Raw genomic sequence first — 16,485 nt, forward strand, 5'->3', positions numbered from 1 at the left:
TAATAGCAATTACCTCCATATCGCTGTGCTATTAGAAGAGCAAAGCCATAATAATGTAATGCACTAATTGCTCCATTTAATAGTAAAGCTTAAGGTTGTTGGTTTCTTTATATTGCTTAGGGAGTCACTGTTCTGTGTGTAGATGCTGTTGTAGATGTTAGTTCTATAGTTTAAATTCAATTCATGCTGTTCTGAACATACTTGTCTTCGTGTTTTCCTAAGAGCAAGGAGATTTTTATTATCTTATTAAAGAAAAATATTTATGCAGTGTGGAAAGAATCAGAAAGTAACTTTTTTGTTAGTAACTAACTTTCATGATGTTTTTAGTTGTTTGTGTTTAGTCTTTAGTTGTCTAGAGTCACGAAAAAGAACTAGACAGAAGTATAATGGTGTCCATACTTTGTGAACCAATATTACTTCTTTTACCAGAGAAAAACTGACTGAGTAATTATTGAAAATACATGAAGAGAAAATAGAAGCATAAGCTGCCACTGGATTCTGTGTAGAACATGAGGCTGCACTGCCAGTGTTACAGATTGTGATTAAGCAGAATAAATACATCGGGATTTCAAATCTATTTAAATTGTTTGTAATTGAGAAATTATTTGATAATGTAAACATAAAGTATGTAGTTTCATATACCTTCCCTTAAAACTTATCTCCAAGTGTAGTAAGAGTTTGTCACTAAATCAGGCTGCCAGTGCAGAAATACCAATTTGATTTTAGAGGTAAAGCATGGAACATTGGTTGCCACTTTTTTAGAGACTTAAGAACTTCCTATTTCTAGCAATATTAATTTTTTCTATATTTTTTTTATCTGTTCAGTGGAACAGCATTAACTTGGAGTAGTGAAAAGTCACCTCACTAGAACAGTGAGGGTACTTTTGCTCAGAGATGAAAACTTTAGGTTTAAATCCCACCAGGTAGGAAATGAACCTTTTTCTCCTACATCTTGGATCATTACTCTAACTACTACTATACTATATAAAGAAAGTCTTTTTCCTTTTATCATGTTTTGGAAGTATGAACTCTTTCCATTATTTAAAGTGTACTGTTAGAGTATCACTTTGAGATGGCCATGGTGCTTCTGTTCAGGCTTGAGTGCAGAATTGGGCATTGTGGGGTGGGGGATGAAGATGAGTTGTAAATAAGCTTCTTTTCAATGCCTACAGTTTTTCAGCTGAGTTTCTATGGTTTTTCCTGCAAGGGGACTTTTTCAGTTCCTTGATTTTTCTCTTATTCTTTAGAAAATATTGTAGATTTGGAAGTGAGTTGTCAAGATTTTCGGGGTTATTCTCATAGTTTCTTTAGTTATTGAAAATAATTAAGATGTCCTTAATGCACTTAATAAATCAGATGAAGAAATGGGAGAGCAATCACCTTTGAAACAGCTTGTAGATATGCAGCTCTCTTAGATTTTTCTCTATAAAAATTTAAATTTGAGATAGTTGGGTACTCATCTTTTATGATTTTCAGAACTGCTTTATTAACTTAATTCAGACATGAATTGAATGGAGCTTTGTTAACTTGATTCTGCACCAGTTCTGCCCTAGTGTTTAAGTAATACATTGTTCAAAATCAGATATGACTGGCAAGCTCAAACTTTAGACTGCCCTCCACTACTAGACAGGTTTTTAATATTATGTTCAGCTGTGTGTCTGAGGAGCAAAAAACATTCATAAAAAGACTCGCACGACTAACCGGATGAGCTAGTATGCTGTATTTGTCCCATTTTTCCTCCAGTCACATCTTGGTAAATTTGGTCTTAGTTAGATTTTTAAAAACAAATCCATGTTTTACTGATATGACAATGTTGATTAGAAATGTGTTAGGTTTTTTGTTTTCCCCCCATAAAATGATAGTGGGAAAGCTTCTAGTAACAAATGTATACTGTTGCAGCACTGAGAGTTTTTCTATGAAATATCTTGGTCCTCTCTGATATCAGTAATGCAATATTGACAGTAGGCTGTACATGAGACATGTTGAGGCCTGACCTGTTGGAGTGTGGACCCTGGAGTGCATTACCCTGTGCAAAGTTCAGTTGGGGTTTTTCTCTGCCAGCATCAGCTGGATTGCTTTAAATCTAGTGCCTTTCTATGGTGTGTTTCATCACATAACAAATTTGTGTGACTGGCAGCTCACTCTGAGAGCCACTTATGTGTCATCTGGTAACCATTTAATCTACACTGGGGGGCAAAATGAACCTCTGTCTTTTAATGATATAACGTGGTACTGCTTGTTCTTGAAGTAGAAGCCCTAGTAACAGAGAGAAAAACCCCAGTATTTCTCCTTGTACTTTTCAGTGACTAAAAATTCTGCAAATCAGTTTGGAATGAATAGTATCGTTCCTTCATCTGCTTAGTTCTATTAAAAGCAGTATGTGCTTTCATATGCTTTATATTGTACTTGGTTACATACAGAGACAATGGTAAATACAATTAATACCATATCTTCCTTCTCCTTACTATCTGTATAATACCTTAAGAGTGCATAACATTTTATCGAGGAAAGTATTTTATTCTTTGTTCCATAGAGTTAACCATCATTATTAGACTTAATACAAAATGCTGTAATATTGATAAATAATGTTGTAATTCATGCTACATTCACTGTTTGGCACTTTCTTCTTGGAGCAGTCCAGTGAAGTCTGGAAATTTGGGTACTTAGGGATGTTTAAAACAAGTTTGAAGATGATGAACAGGAATGAATTCTGTTTGATTCTTCACCAAAACCTACGAGGAATCCATTGACTAAATACATTGGTATTTAATATTTCGTATTAATCTGCTTTGTGTTACTAATTCTGATTCTGCAGTTTCTATATGCATGTGCTCTATCCACTTAACCACTTATCCACTTCTCTGTATTAGGAAGAGTATGCTGACCAAATAGGTATTCTTTTTTCTGCATGTCCAAGTTGATAGCTTTGCCACTGGTTTAGAATAAAGTATGTCTCTCTGTATATAAATAAAGCCATGCTTTTATTTGGATTAAATTGGAGAGGTCTCTCTCCCTTTAACTTGTTTTCAGCTTTGGATTTAATCCCTATCTTTGTGCGTATAGCAGATTTTTTTTTTTTAATGAAAAAACTGTAACCCTCTGCCTGATCTGAAAGGTTTCCTGAAAGTTTACCCTCCAAAATCTGTTATGACATATTCTGGAAATGTTTTGCTTGCTCTGTAGAAAAGTACTTTCTTTGCTCCATTTTAAAGATATTTCTTTGAAGTTTCAATCTGCAGGTGCTCCTTATTTCTATTGTTGTGGGATTTGAATTTTTGAAGTCTGTAAAGTTCAAGCAGGAAATAATGAAGAAGGAACTAATTGTTCTAAAGAACTAATATTCCAGTCAGGAAAGAAAGATGAAACTACACCAGAACCATATTTGTAAATGTTCCTACAGCAGTACTAAAAGAAATATGCTTGAATGGTTAATTTGACATGGAAATACAGCATTCATCTCAAATATGTGGTGAAAGGAAAGTAAATACTAGCATTCTTAAACCAAGCTATCCAAAGTAAGACAATAATGTGTTGGGTTGCCCAGCTGAAGGTGTGGTAGTTTGTCTTAAAATGCTTATGAAAAGAACTAATTTCACTGTCATAGATGTTCCTTGAAAGTGTATGAATTGAAATCCTGTGGCTGATTTGAGAGTGTGTAAATATTAGGGCACTGTTACTGATCACTTGATAACAATGACGGCAGTGCTTGTTGCTTTGGATGTTGAAACTGGCTGTGAAGGCAGAGAACTCTGTGTAATAAAGCAACCCTTCCATGAGCGTCCTGTGGCCTTGATAAATGTCAGGATAGATCAGTGTTGCTCACAGGTTCTTGGAGCACCTAGTCAACAAAAGGAGTACATGTCGATTTATTCTTGAGCAATTAAAGTATAGTTTGCATATATTCTGCTGAAAACTTTTCAGATTATTTGATATATGTTTTCATATGTTTTTGTTGTGTCTTTCAGCTTGTGACGAATGGAAGGTTTTACCAAAACCTAATCTGCATCGAGATGTGAACAGATTTGGTCACACTGCTGTTGTCAGTAATGGGTAAATGAAGTGTCTTTTAAATCTTCCTCACCACTTTTCTGAATGAAAAAAAAAAAACAAAAACCCCGTAGAAGAAATTAGACTTTTTTGAAGTATGGTTCAATGACATAGAACTGATCTAAGTTATTAAAGGGAAAAGTAGTGCTTGTCAGAGTCTTTACTTGTCTTAGGTAATCAGTCCAGCTAATCATCATCATAAGCTGCCATGCTGTGGAATCTGTTTAATGGCATTTTAAGTTAACCTTCTAGTGTACTGAGGCATTTCCTCAGTATTGTGAGCTACAGTGAATTTGATATTTGGTACCAACTACAACCTTCACCTAGTAGTAGTGGGAGAAATGTTTTTTTCTTTGCAGCATGCTATAATTTCTTGTTCTTCTAAAATCATAAAGTAACCATGTAACTAAAATTTGTTTGGAAAAAGGCAATATTTGGATGATACTGATATAGTTATCATCTTTAACCACTTGCAGAAGGAAAACCCTGCCAGCGTCTAGACAATAATAAGTATGTTACTTATCCTCTAGAAAATGTAGCATTCTTTCATGTCATTTCATGTTGAGTAGAGAAGAACAGTAAAACTTCATCATCTAGAAAAGCAGGTAGAGTGGATCTGGAGTTTTCTGGATTGGGTGGCTGAGCTCTGCTTCTTTTACCCCAATCCCTAAAGTTAAAATTGTAGGACAAATGTCTCCTTTTTTACTGGAAAAGTTGTGGAAAACAGAGTTCAGGTTTAAAGGAATCTGTAGTGGTTCCTTGTGCCAGTTTTACTTTTGCAGGTTGCCAACTGACCTGATATCTGATAGTTGCAGTGCTCTAGGTCATTGTACCTCTTCTACATTATTCATCATACTAATAAACTCAGTATTAAGTATATGTGGGCCACTTAACAGATCCTCTGCCTAGGGATATTGTATAGGTCAGAAATAACAGAGGTAATAAGTAACACTACAAATAAGAGTGTGACTGCATTTAACAAAAATAGCACTAGGTTGTAAGTCTGTACACAGAGCACTTGACATTAATCAATGAACAGATTTATTCATTAAGAGAAAATTGCTTGGAATTAATGAATTCAGCAAGTGATAGTTTTTCATTCTGATTTGTGCCTTTTATGACGTCCCACCTATGTCTGATACTTCAAGAACTGTCACTCTGAATGAATTATACTCAAGGTGAAAATTCCTTTTTTTTCTTTTTATGTACGAAAAAGTGCAATGCAAGATACTTTCCAAATTTCTGCTATTGGTAACTCTATGATTAATTCTGTTATAAGATTATGTGATACAAGAGACACACAGGTTTTCTATTACTATCTTTTACCCAAGATTGTTTGTAATTTTAAATGAGAAGATTAAGTACTCAAGGTCTTGGTTTTGATGTCAGCAGCTACTGCACCAGAAATATTACCAAAAAAAATATCCATCTTGCCAATTTTTGCTGGCTGTCTTTGAAATCTTTGTGAAGAAAAATGTTCTTGTATTTCTTGCTCTGTTCTCATTACTGAGCTGCAAAAATGAAAAGTTTCTTCCAAAGCTCTTCGTTGTTCTTTCCAAAAATTTGGTGTATGCCACTTCTTAATACATACATCACAGTGAGCTTCCAGCAATTTTTTTTGTTATTCTAAACTTCTATGGAGAAATAAATTGAAAAACTAATAATTAAAGGAACCACTGACAGAGTGTTTATTAGCAAAAGATGAAGAAAGTTTTTTATAATATTATGTGGGGTTTTAAATTGTATATCAAGACAGATAAATCAATACAATATGCCTACAGTAACAGTTATATTTAACTGATTTTTCCTAATAGGTCCATGTATATATTTGGGGGTTTTTCAAGTGTTCTATTGAATGACATCCTCGTGTACAAGCCTCCAAACTGTGAGGCATTCAGAGATGAAGAGCTGTGTAAAAATGCTCGTCCAGGAATAAGATGCCTGTGGAATAAAAAACACTGTGAATCTTGGGAATCTGGACATGCTAATAACATCCTTAGAGCAAAATGTCCTAAGAAAACAGGTAAGTGAATTCCAGTCTTTTAGTGTCAGATTTGCACTGTGATGTAGGAGGTGGGGGGTGGGAAGTGGTGGTGGACAACCCCCAAACGACTCCCAAAAAATGTAACCACGTGGAACCAGTGACTGGAATGTTAAGACTGTTCCTCTCTGGAAATACCCAGTGTAAGAGATTTATAGACGATTTTTTTTTTTTAAATCATTCAGTTCTGGAATCTTTTTGTATTTTAAATACAGGGAAGTAGATGCAAAAGAGCACAAGTTTAAGGTGCTGAGGGAAAGCATAACAGCAGTCAGAGCACAAATGGTCACTGCAGGTGATCCCTGGCGTTACAGGCACATGAAACTCTCATACCTGTATGTGTCAATAAGTGAAAAGGAAAGCAAGGCTGCTTCAAATAGATTGTCTATCAAACAGTAGCATTTGTACAGAAGAATATAGCGCAGTCTCAGCTGGAAAAAAACTTGAGACAAACAATCCCTTTGTTGCAGTATGTCAGAATGGGTTCAAGTTTGTCATATGAATTTCTATCCTGTATTGTTTGAAAGAGCAATTTAGTGTTGTGAATAACTGTACAACTTATTCCTAAAGCATTTTGGCTTGTCATAAATAAATTGCTTGTGAAAGTGTTGTTCTTATGCGTCACACGAACAGAATATTTATTGCTGCTACATGAACCTACTACTTTTCTGTGCATCTTTCCTTTCAACACAGTGTAAAATTGCTTTTGGCTGTGTGCTGTATGTACAAACTGCCATACAATTAAACTGACAGTCTATGTTAATGCTTATTGAAGAGTTATTAGCACTGCTATTAATCAACACTTCAAGACAGTTTATTTTCCTGTTAGCTTTTGCTAAGTTAATTTCTGGACTATCTATAAAGTTGCAAACTCATAAAATAAAAGGTGCATGATATAACAAAAATGTTATCCAGGTGAAGTTCTCTGGAAAACTACTTCTGTACATTTTCATAACATTTAAAGATCTAAAGCGTAATGAGTTTCATATATATATAAAAAATAAAAGTCTTGAGGCATTAAATTCAATACAGATGAAAGTGGATCTTATAAAAAGCTGATCATATCAACAGGTGCTTAAAAAACCCTGAAACAAAGCAAGGCACAGACAGAAAGGCTGAAGGAAAATAAAAAAGTTAGAGCAGTTTCTAAAGTACAGCTGCTGCAGTGGCAATAAACTACAACTCAACTTGCAAGACATGAGGTCTGTAGAATTCCGGTTCCAAAGAAGTTGTGTGAACAGCACTGCTTCAATGCTGTCAAATTCTTCTGGTTTCAGGTGGTAATTTTTTGCCCAAAGCCAATTTTTCTTATATTATTTTACATCACTTGGCTCAATTTTTACCTGGTTGAGAATATCATCTGAGAAACTGCTGATGGTCAATATTAAAGGATAAGCAGAAATTTTAGTGAGTTTTCAAAAGATCGATTCTTGGATGGAAAGGCTTGCCTGGCAAGAGAATCTCTTAAACCTGCATGACCCTGAGACTAAAGGAGCCAAACTAAACAGGAGTTAAACACAATAATCAGGGTAGGAAATGGTACAAATTCTCCTATTTTGGGTCATGGTGGTGTTTCAGATTTTTATCTCCTTTAAACAGAAGTAACAATTTGTGTCCCAAACTATTTTAAATAATCTGAATTTTAGTCCAAATATTAGGAATTTAACATGAAGTCTTTCTCAAACATGTTTTGTAGAGAAGGATAGAACTCTAACTTACCATAAAATGTCCATGTGTTGCTAATATCTGTCTTAGATTTTTTTTATTTACTATTTTTGTCTTCTTATCTTCTTGCATAGCCATCTAATATTTTTATCAGAAACCTGTGTCTTAAGAGAATCTTTCTTCTGTGTTAAAGAAGTGAAGAAAGAATAGTTGAAAAACTTCTTCCTACTCCTAATTTATGCATTGTGCTACAAGAGCTTGTATGTTGTATATCTGAATATTCCTTCAGTTGATATGAAACTTGTGAGCCTTCAGATAGAGTTGTTACTAAAGGAATTTTTAAAGGAGTAAATCTTATTAACTGAATAGAATTAATTTCCTGCAGTAACTTAAACCTTTAAGAATGGCTAGAATTCAAATGGAGGATGTAATGGGAAAAGCTCGAGGCAAGTGTTTAAAAGGTGGTATTATTCTCCTTTTGTGGGACCTTTCTTTTTGACTGTCACTTGTGTTCCAGCTGCTGCAGACGACAGATGTTACCGGTACGCGGACTGTGCGAGCTGCACTGCCAACACAAACGGGTGCCAATGGTGTGATGACAAGAAGTGCATTTCAGCAAATAGTAACTGCAGCATGGTGAGTCTTTGCAAATCTTTGAGCATCTTATCAGTACTGTTCCTTTTCTAGGTATTGTAGAATAATACTTGCTTGTTTTGAGCACAAACATCAACATGTTTGTCAGGCTTTTGCAGTAAAAATATTGCAGAAGGCAAAAAAAAATCTAGGTCAGGGTAAACAAAATTATTTTTTAGGGTTGTGTTTAGCCCATTGTATATTTCTCAGGAAAATATCATTATCTCCTAATTAATGACATTTGAAAGGTCACAGAGTCCATTATTAACTTGTGTTTTTGCATATGTGGGGTACAGTACACAGGCAGAAACTGTGGAAACCCGTGAAGGGTGGCTGTTTGTTTTTTTCCTTTCATACAGAACTGGGTCAGTCTCATTAGTCTTGGTATTCTGATCATTGGTCATAGCAGAAATTTTTTCTTTAAGTCATGGACTTACTTGTCATCTCGTTAAAGGAATATGAGCCTCTGTAACCACAAGAGTAACTGACTTGTGATGATTTGGTGAGATTGTTCTGATGTTTTTAAGGACAAGCGATCAGATCCTGTAGATTCAAGCAAGTTTATAGTTTTCTCTTTTTAATATTGCTTAGTTTTATACTTCATGTTGTTGTTGACCGGCTGCTGCATCTCTTGCGTGTTCATTTGATTTTTGACAAGCTTGTAATAGCATTTTAGCTTTATAAATTTTGCGTCCTTATACTTTTCAGGTAGCTGCAGACACATGGCTGTACTTGAGTTCAAAATCCTTTCTTTACACACTTCCATTAGTAAAAGTAGCTTGCTCTCTGGCTTGAACCTGTTGCAAATCAATCTTGTTCTCCAGACAGACAAATTAGGGTGTGAATTGGATTGACTCTGACTCAAATCTTGCCCATTTAGAGTGAGCACAGCCAGTTGTAATCACTGGCATTTGTAGCTAGTCACTACTAATAAAAGCAATGCAGACACAAATTCATCAGTGGCCACGTTATAAGTCTGTCAGAGGGATTTCACATTCCAGGCACTAATGGTTAGTTTCCTTTGTGATCTTCAAGGGCTCTTCTTTTCCTGACACATTGTACTATATTAGGTACTAATTTTCTAACCGTGGTTTTCAACTCCTGAGCAAGGAACAGTTGCTAAGGAGCAGACCATCTTCATCCCGTAATAAATATGAAGCACTCGGTATTTTAGCACAAGTTTCTCAGTTCAGTGTCCTTCTCTGACAACCTTTCATGACTAAGATTGTCAGCTTAATTAGCAACTGATGCACTGGTTTTCTCTATATCATTTCCTGTCTTTTATTCAGGCTTTGAAGTGGATAGGAGAGGCTGTTAGTGCAGTTACTGAAGAATGGGATAGTGAAGATTCATCAAAATGGTTTCTTAAAAGAGGCACCCTCACAAATTGGAGGTGGCTGTTGCAAAATTAGTCTATTGGCCATGAGATGATGGAGGAAGGATTTTGCATCTTTGATATACACCCACCAAAATAGCATAAACAGAATGGCTCCATGTGAAGAAACAGAATGGATCAGGCTGATTATCCATTTTCATAGGCTGCTACTTCTGCACTAGGCCCACAAAATGAAAATGTTGTGACAGCACTGTGATAATATGGGATAACAAGCTGTAGACTCAGAAATATCACAAGGAGAAAGCCCCATTTTTGCAGCTGTACTAGGGCCTTGATTTATGACTTAGATCATAGAACTCCAGATGAGACAGACAATAACATTTTAGAATCTGCTGCTTTCACCCTGTGGAAACTGGCCAGTGTACTAAAGATATGCTGTCAACCAGTTTGGCATTGGCATCATGGTCACAGATTTTTTGAAAAACAATGATTGCTCTGCTGTTTGGAAGGCCTGTAAAATATGAAAATTTCCCTGAAATAATTCTATTTGGACAGATGGACTTCATAAGCAGTGATAATATGCATTGATGATGCACATATCCCTGCCTATATTCACCACCTGATGTGAGTCAGAATGTTAACAGGACACTATAGTCCTCTACTGTGCACACTTACGGATCATCAAGGTATATGTCATACTCATATCTGATGTAATTGCTAGCAGAGGCTTGCAATGCCAGGTTGTTCTGGAGGTCTGACTCATTTCAGCACTGGAAAGCTGCTTTGTTTTTCTCTCAGTAAAACTCACAGAAGTGGGATACTTCTGCATACTATGTTGGCCCTGTCATGTCTGATGCAAATGTTGAGGGGTGAATGATCTCTTGCCCCACTGGGAAATAGTTTAAAGAAGCAGAGTGGTTTAAGACAGTACTGAAATTTGAATAGTGAGTAGATTGGAGAGCAACCTAGCAGTAGTGCCTTGTTGGCTGTTTTTGACCATTAATTAGAGGGTTTTTTCTGTTGTAAAAAGGATTTTGAAGATTGCCTTGAGAAATTACACTAGACTGCTTACAGTGGCTTTATATAATACACTGGAGTTAAACCGAGAACAAAAAGTTATTTAATTTTTATCTTTGAGATTGATGGAGCTAAAAATTACCTATTCTCCCTTTTTTCAAAAATGTGCAAATACAGATACTTTTTTGCCATAGGGGCAAAAGCAACTATAATACTGTCATTAATAGTGTCTCTTGCCAAGTACAGTCTTCCTGAAATATCACATACTGATATCTTTATCGTTTCCTCTTTCAAGTTCTTTCAGGGAGCCTCTTGCATCTAACCCAGGGCCATTTTCAGCTTTAAAACATAGAATACTGTATAAGACTTTGTCACAAAGAAAGAACTGATGATCAATGTACTTACTCTTTTTCTCCCACTCATTGCCTGTCTATATCAGGAATGGAAATTTAAACAGGAATATTTTGATTGACTTGTAAAACCTAATATTTCTGCATAGGTGTCCCTCTAAGCACTACCACCACTCTGTCTTCTTCTAAAACTGGGAGAAACAGCTTTCTGTCATGCTCATATCTGCTTTTTTTTCTCAGATTCTTTGTCTCGCATCTTCCTTCCTTTTTTTTTTCTCCAAAGTTCTGTGTCCTGCTTGTGATATATTTCTGATTTTTGTGGAGTAGATTATGCTGACTTTTACAAGCAGTTCACTGTCCTTAAGTCTGTTGCATTGATTTTGCATTTTGACACTTTCATTTGTACTCTATAATATCCTAAGTGTCTTCCTGGTCCTCACTAGTTCTGAAGCATTTTGCCTATTTCTTTATATAGACGAAAATCTCCAGATCTGAATCTGCTTAATATGTTTATGAAACTGTATTCACTTTGTATGTCTGCATATGTCTCACATCTTGTGAGAATGATACTCCCTTACTGATTATGTTGTGCAGAAACTTGACTATACTTATAATTTATAATGGAAATATTCTCAGAAGTCCTTACCAAAAAAATAAAAGAAAAAAAAGAAAAAGCTTTGGGGAGAGATCAATTTCATTTTAGATTGCTGCACCTTTACAAGGTGTCATTTTTCTTGAGATAGTAGCATGGAAAAATAAGCAAAGAATTGATCTGCTCCTCAGGGAGGAGCTGCCCCATGGTAGCAAAATCTTTTTGTACCTTATGAGAAATAAAATGGTAAATGACTGAAGAGGGCTGACCACTTGCAACAAAATGCCAAGTTTCCTTTACTAAGGAAGACCTGAGAAAGCTTGAATATTAGAGTAAAAAATTTGCTTTATCCTTTTTTTTTTTCCTCTTCAGAAATGGAACCAAATAGTAGTTGATAAAGTGGCAGAGAGGCCCAATATGTTGAGTAGTCTTTTTTTAAGGATAGCAATATATTAAGTCCACATTCTGGCCATAAAGCTGTTTTGTTTTTTTCAGGCATATGTAGGCACTTTTGAAAATTGTGATTGCATTGAAATCCTGAAAGTACAGGAGTGCTTTTTGCATGCCAGCCTTCCTTAAACTGTGCTTATGCAAGAGATGGTGAGCTGGGTTTGGCCGTGTACCATGCCACTTATAGGTCCGATTGGCTCAAGTGCTGATAGACTTATAGGCTGAAAAATGAAAAAATACTTACCTTGTGCACATGTAAGTTGTTACTGGATGATATCTTGACTTCTTTTTGATATTTATGATGTGAAAGAATTTTAAAGGTTTTGTCTTTTTTGTCTTTTATTTTACCTTTTTTTTTTTTTTTAAATTTCCCTAACCCACTTCTTTGTCTCCTTCCTCACCCTTTTCTTTGGGAAACAACTGGAAATGCTTGCACTAGTTACTAAAAGAAATTGATTTTGATTCTTTATACCCTCAAAATAGCTCTTCCTATTTCTACACCAAACTCCAGATGCAAACAGCAATCCTGAGGGGTGCACTTCAGGAACTAATAAAGAATGTCTTCCTTCTCCCATTGTCTTACTCCTCTACAGTAAAAACTGCAGTAATCAGTGGAGATGGGGTAGCTATAACAATGTGCTCCATTGGTTGTCTACATTTTTAGCCTATAATCCTTCAGTTTATAGGAATATTAACTGCCACACTAAAAGATTGCAAATAAAGTAACTTGTCCCCTTAATTACTTAAGGAAAGTATTCTGCAGGCTTGAACTTCAGCAGTAATATAATACTAAACTTTACTTGGAAAGTAGTGTTTTCCTTTCAAAACCATAGAATTGCTTGCAAATAAATTGAAAAACCCCACTTATAAAATTTCAGCTCTTATTCTGACTCTTCAAATTAAGCTTGTTATAAAATCTACTCTTTTACTGTCACAAACATAGGGGAGGGCAGAGTAAAAGGAGAACACTTACTCCAATGTGATCAAGAACACTTGGCAATAGCATGTGAACATAATATTTTTTTGGTCAGAGTATGGTCTGTGATGTGTCTTTTCAAGTGAAGTACATGTGATTTTTCCTGTTTGAAGAGACTGTGATGGGAAGAGGCGCAGCTGAAGTGTTTCTGCATCCACCCTGTATTACATTTTTGAAAGCCTTATTGCTTTCAGAAGCTCCAAAGGGGACATGTTTCTTTTCTGAGACCAACCACACTCTTACCCCCAGTAACAGTCTCTGAATTTCGTTGTCTTGGTCTCCACACATAAACTAAGCATCGTTGAACCCATGAAGGGTATGATAAAGAACATCCTCTTTAGGGATATGGGATCCTGGAGGATGCTTCAAAGAGAACTATAGTCCTACATTGTTTAATGTTTTTATACAGTGCCTTAAAGAAAAGAATAATTTTCTTTTTGTAATGCTCGCATTGCTTCCAGAAAGTTATTGCCCTCTTTCATGATGGGAGTCCTTGGGTGATACACTAATACAAATAATAATAATTACAGCAATCTGCTGACATTTGAGGAATTCAAAGAATAGTCAAGAGGAGATGTATAAAGTAGTAGAAGGAAATATGAATAGAATCAAATTTATTACTAAGGAGTATCCAGTGGCAAGTTTTGGGAGTAGTTTCAGAGAAATAATACCAATCTACAAGTTAATAATTTACAGTTGGACTAGACAAACTAGACAAGGTGTACTGTTAACCTGAAAAGTCCAGGGGGAGGAAAGGGATACATAATTGAATAGCAATTTCTGAAATTCTAAGATAAACTCCTGTAGTATTTTCATTCTACAGTAAATACTCAGAAAAATCACTGTAGTCCATAAGTCTGTCTATATATCACCGTATCAGGGTCAGTACTTAAAAGATTAAAGTAAATCAGACGTAAGAAGGAAGCTTTATACAGAACATGATTTACTCATATTTTGGTGTGTAAACATTATAAATATCCTAGAGCAATATAGCACTTCTGTAACAGATGGGCTGTCATCTTTTTAAATTTCATTGAGTTTGGTAGCTTAAGTTATAACCTTAATATTGTGTTAATATGAGTTACCTATTGGATTCACATCTACATTGAACTAATGAGATTTTCAGGCAAGCAATGTTTAAATTGGATTTAAGGGAAATAAGTGCTGGGAATAAGGGAATACAAGAAGGAACATTATTATAGAATAGTCACTACTACTTTGAATTTTATTTTAAACATTAAATAACCAGCACATAACAAGCTTCATGATTAGAAAGTAAAAGAACAAATATCTTGGTTTAGTTGGAAAATTGTAATCTGTGTGTAATACCACTGAAGAGCATGTAATTTAAAAAAAAATCTGAATGTTAAGGATATGTCAACATGAAGTGTTAAAGGTGAGTATTAGTTGAGATATTGTAGGGGAGCAGATGATGGTTACTTAGGCTCTAAAATTCACTTCAAAGCATCTCTCAGGAGTTTTGTGAGTGTGCTTCACGATGGAGTGGAACTGAGTGTGGGTTTGTACCAAAGGTTTTTGTGCTTTACTGTCTGTATGTATTTATTGGCCTAGATAGACATTCTGTTACTTGATGGCATCATCTTTGGCTCTGTTTCGTACTGTGGTGTCGATGCTTCCTACTAGAACTGCTTCTCTGGTTCTTTTTGCCTCACAGTAGCCATTTTTATAGGACAAAAAAATAGCGAGTACCTTTTATAATAAGCTTACTGGTGAGCATCTGATCCAATAAAAGCAAAAAATTAAAATACAATAAGGTCCCTAAACAGCAGTGTTCTTCACCAGGAATGAAGCTGGTTCTGTGTGAGATTGAGAATTCATTATAACAATTGCATCATTTCAGGACTTTGAAAAAAAAATAAAAATAAAAGGAGACTTTTTGCCTCCCCCCCTTCCCTGTCAGTGTCCATATTCCAGTACCAGCAACTGTGTAGCTTACTGTCATACTGTCCCTTAATATGTTATTTAATCATACTCCAGGAGACTATTAGAATGGAAAGCAACCAAAATTTTCAGTAAATCATGCACTTGCAATCCAAGTGCAATCCATTTTTGCTGCTATGCATTAATTTAATCTTTTGTTATTAGAGAGAGACAAGAGTTGTGAGGGTTTGACAAGAAGGACTTGCAGAGGTCCCTTCCAATCTCAACCACTCTGTGGTTCTGTGAGTATAAAGCTGTCTTGCATTAGGACTTACTTCTAATTATTACTGTGAAATTAAGTTGCTAGAGACAGCCTTATGGATGAGCTGATGCACTGGCTGAGATTTAGAGCAGTTCATTAAGTACAATATCAATATCATGTCTTAATTAAAAGTACTATGCACAGGGAAGAAAGATTTGTATCCAAAATGCCGAACTTGGAAAGGGAGACTTCAGTTTTCAGGAAAAAAAGAAAAAAAACCCACCAAACCCACCAAACCCCCAAGTAATAATTCCTTCAGTGTTACTGCTTTGCTTGTATACTGAGGTAACAGAGATATAATGTTATCCCTGGTTTTATGTCATGTGTAGAGCATATTCTTGCAGCTTTGGTGAATGATATGTAATTATTTTGTACCTTGTGCATTTTTAAGTTCTGTTTGACTATTATGCTTTCTTTAACCTGCATAGGATGAAATAATTTAGTGAGAGTGTAATTATCTTAGAAACAGAGATTTAGTTTAGTTGTTTAAGCTCTTCCTGGTATGGGGAATTGACCTCTTCAAAGTACTGTTTGACACTCATAGTTGTGTAGAACAGATGGGGTGATTTGTGCTCTAGAGATGCATTTTTTACTTTGAGCAACTGCTAAAGGAATCTGGACAAAGAGCTTAAATTCAGCCTGGCTTTTAGGTGGCCATGATTTTCTGGGAGGGATCCACCCGCTCTGTATTTCAGTTTTGACTTCTGTCTTTTTAATAGTTTTACTTATGCTTGAGATCCTGTTTTGTCCGTTTTATGTTTCTAGTCAGTTAAAAACTACACCAAATGTCACGTGAGAAATGAACAGATCTGCAATAAACTGACCAGCTGCAAGAGCTGCTCCCTGCACCTGAACTGCCAGTGGGACCAGAGGCAGCAGGAGTGCCAGGCACTACCTGGTAAGGGCTGTGGGGTGGCCATGCTGCTTTTCAGAGTTGATTTCAAAACTGAATAAACCTTGTTTGCTGTTGCCAAAGCATATTGATTCAATGAGTAGACCTGCATATGTTTTAATTGTTCTGACTGACCTTGTCTGTCTGTGCCTGTACAGGTGAACACAGATGTAATTACACCACTGTTTGGGGTATTAATGATACCTTTAATCTGGTTAGGAGGGATAATAACATTAGCCAAGGCATAATGGCATGTGCCTCTGTAAAAGCCAGTGACAAGCTC

The 16,485-nt window shown here is 35.8% G+C and overlaps 1 protein-coding gene across 5 annotated transcripts in view; it reads left to right on the top strand.

Moving 5' to 3' along the window:
* ATRNL1 (attractin like 1) overlaps positions 1 to 16,485 on the top strand; it is a 464,278-nt gene that overhangs the window by 84,572 nt on the left and 363,221 nt on the right. For all 5 annotated transcript variants that reach the window (XM_029958558.1, XM_029958557.1, XM_029958556.1 and 2 more), the window contains exons 11-14: positions 3,966 to 4,050; positions 5,862 to 6,070; positions 8,271 to 8,389; positions 16,076 to 16,208. In XM_029958558.1, the coding sequence (XP_029814418.1) occupies positions 3,966 to 4,050; positions 5,862 to 6,070; positions 8,271 to 8,389; positions 16,076 to 16,208 (546 nt within the window). The remainder of the gene's footprint in view (positions 1 to 3,965; positions 4,051 to 5,861; positions 6,071 to 8,270; positions 8,390 to 16,075; positions 16,209 to 16,485) is intronic.

The sequence above is a fragment of the Manacus vitellinus genome, unplaced genomic scaffold, assembly GCF_001715985.3.
Source record: "Manacus vitellinus isolate BGI_N305 unplaced genomic scaffold, ASM171598v3 scaffold_15_pilon, whole genome shotgun sequence".
Classification (NCBI taxonomy): Eukaryota; Metazoa; Chordata; class Aves; order Passeriformes; family Pipridae; genus Manacus; species Manacus vitellinus.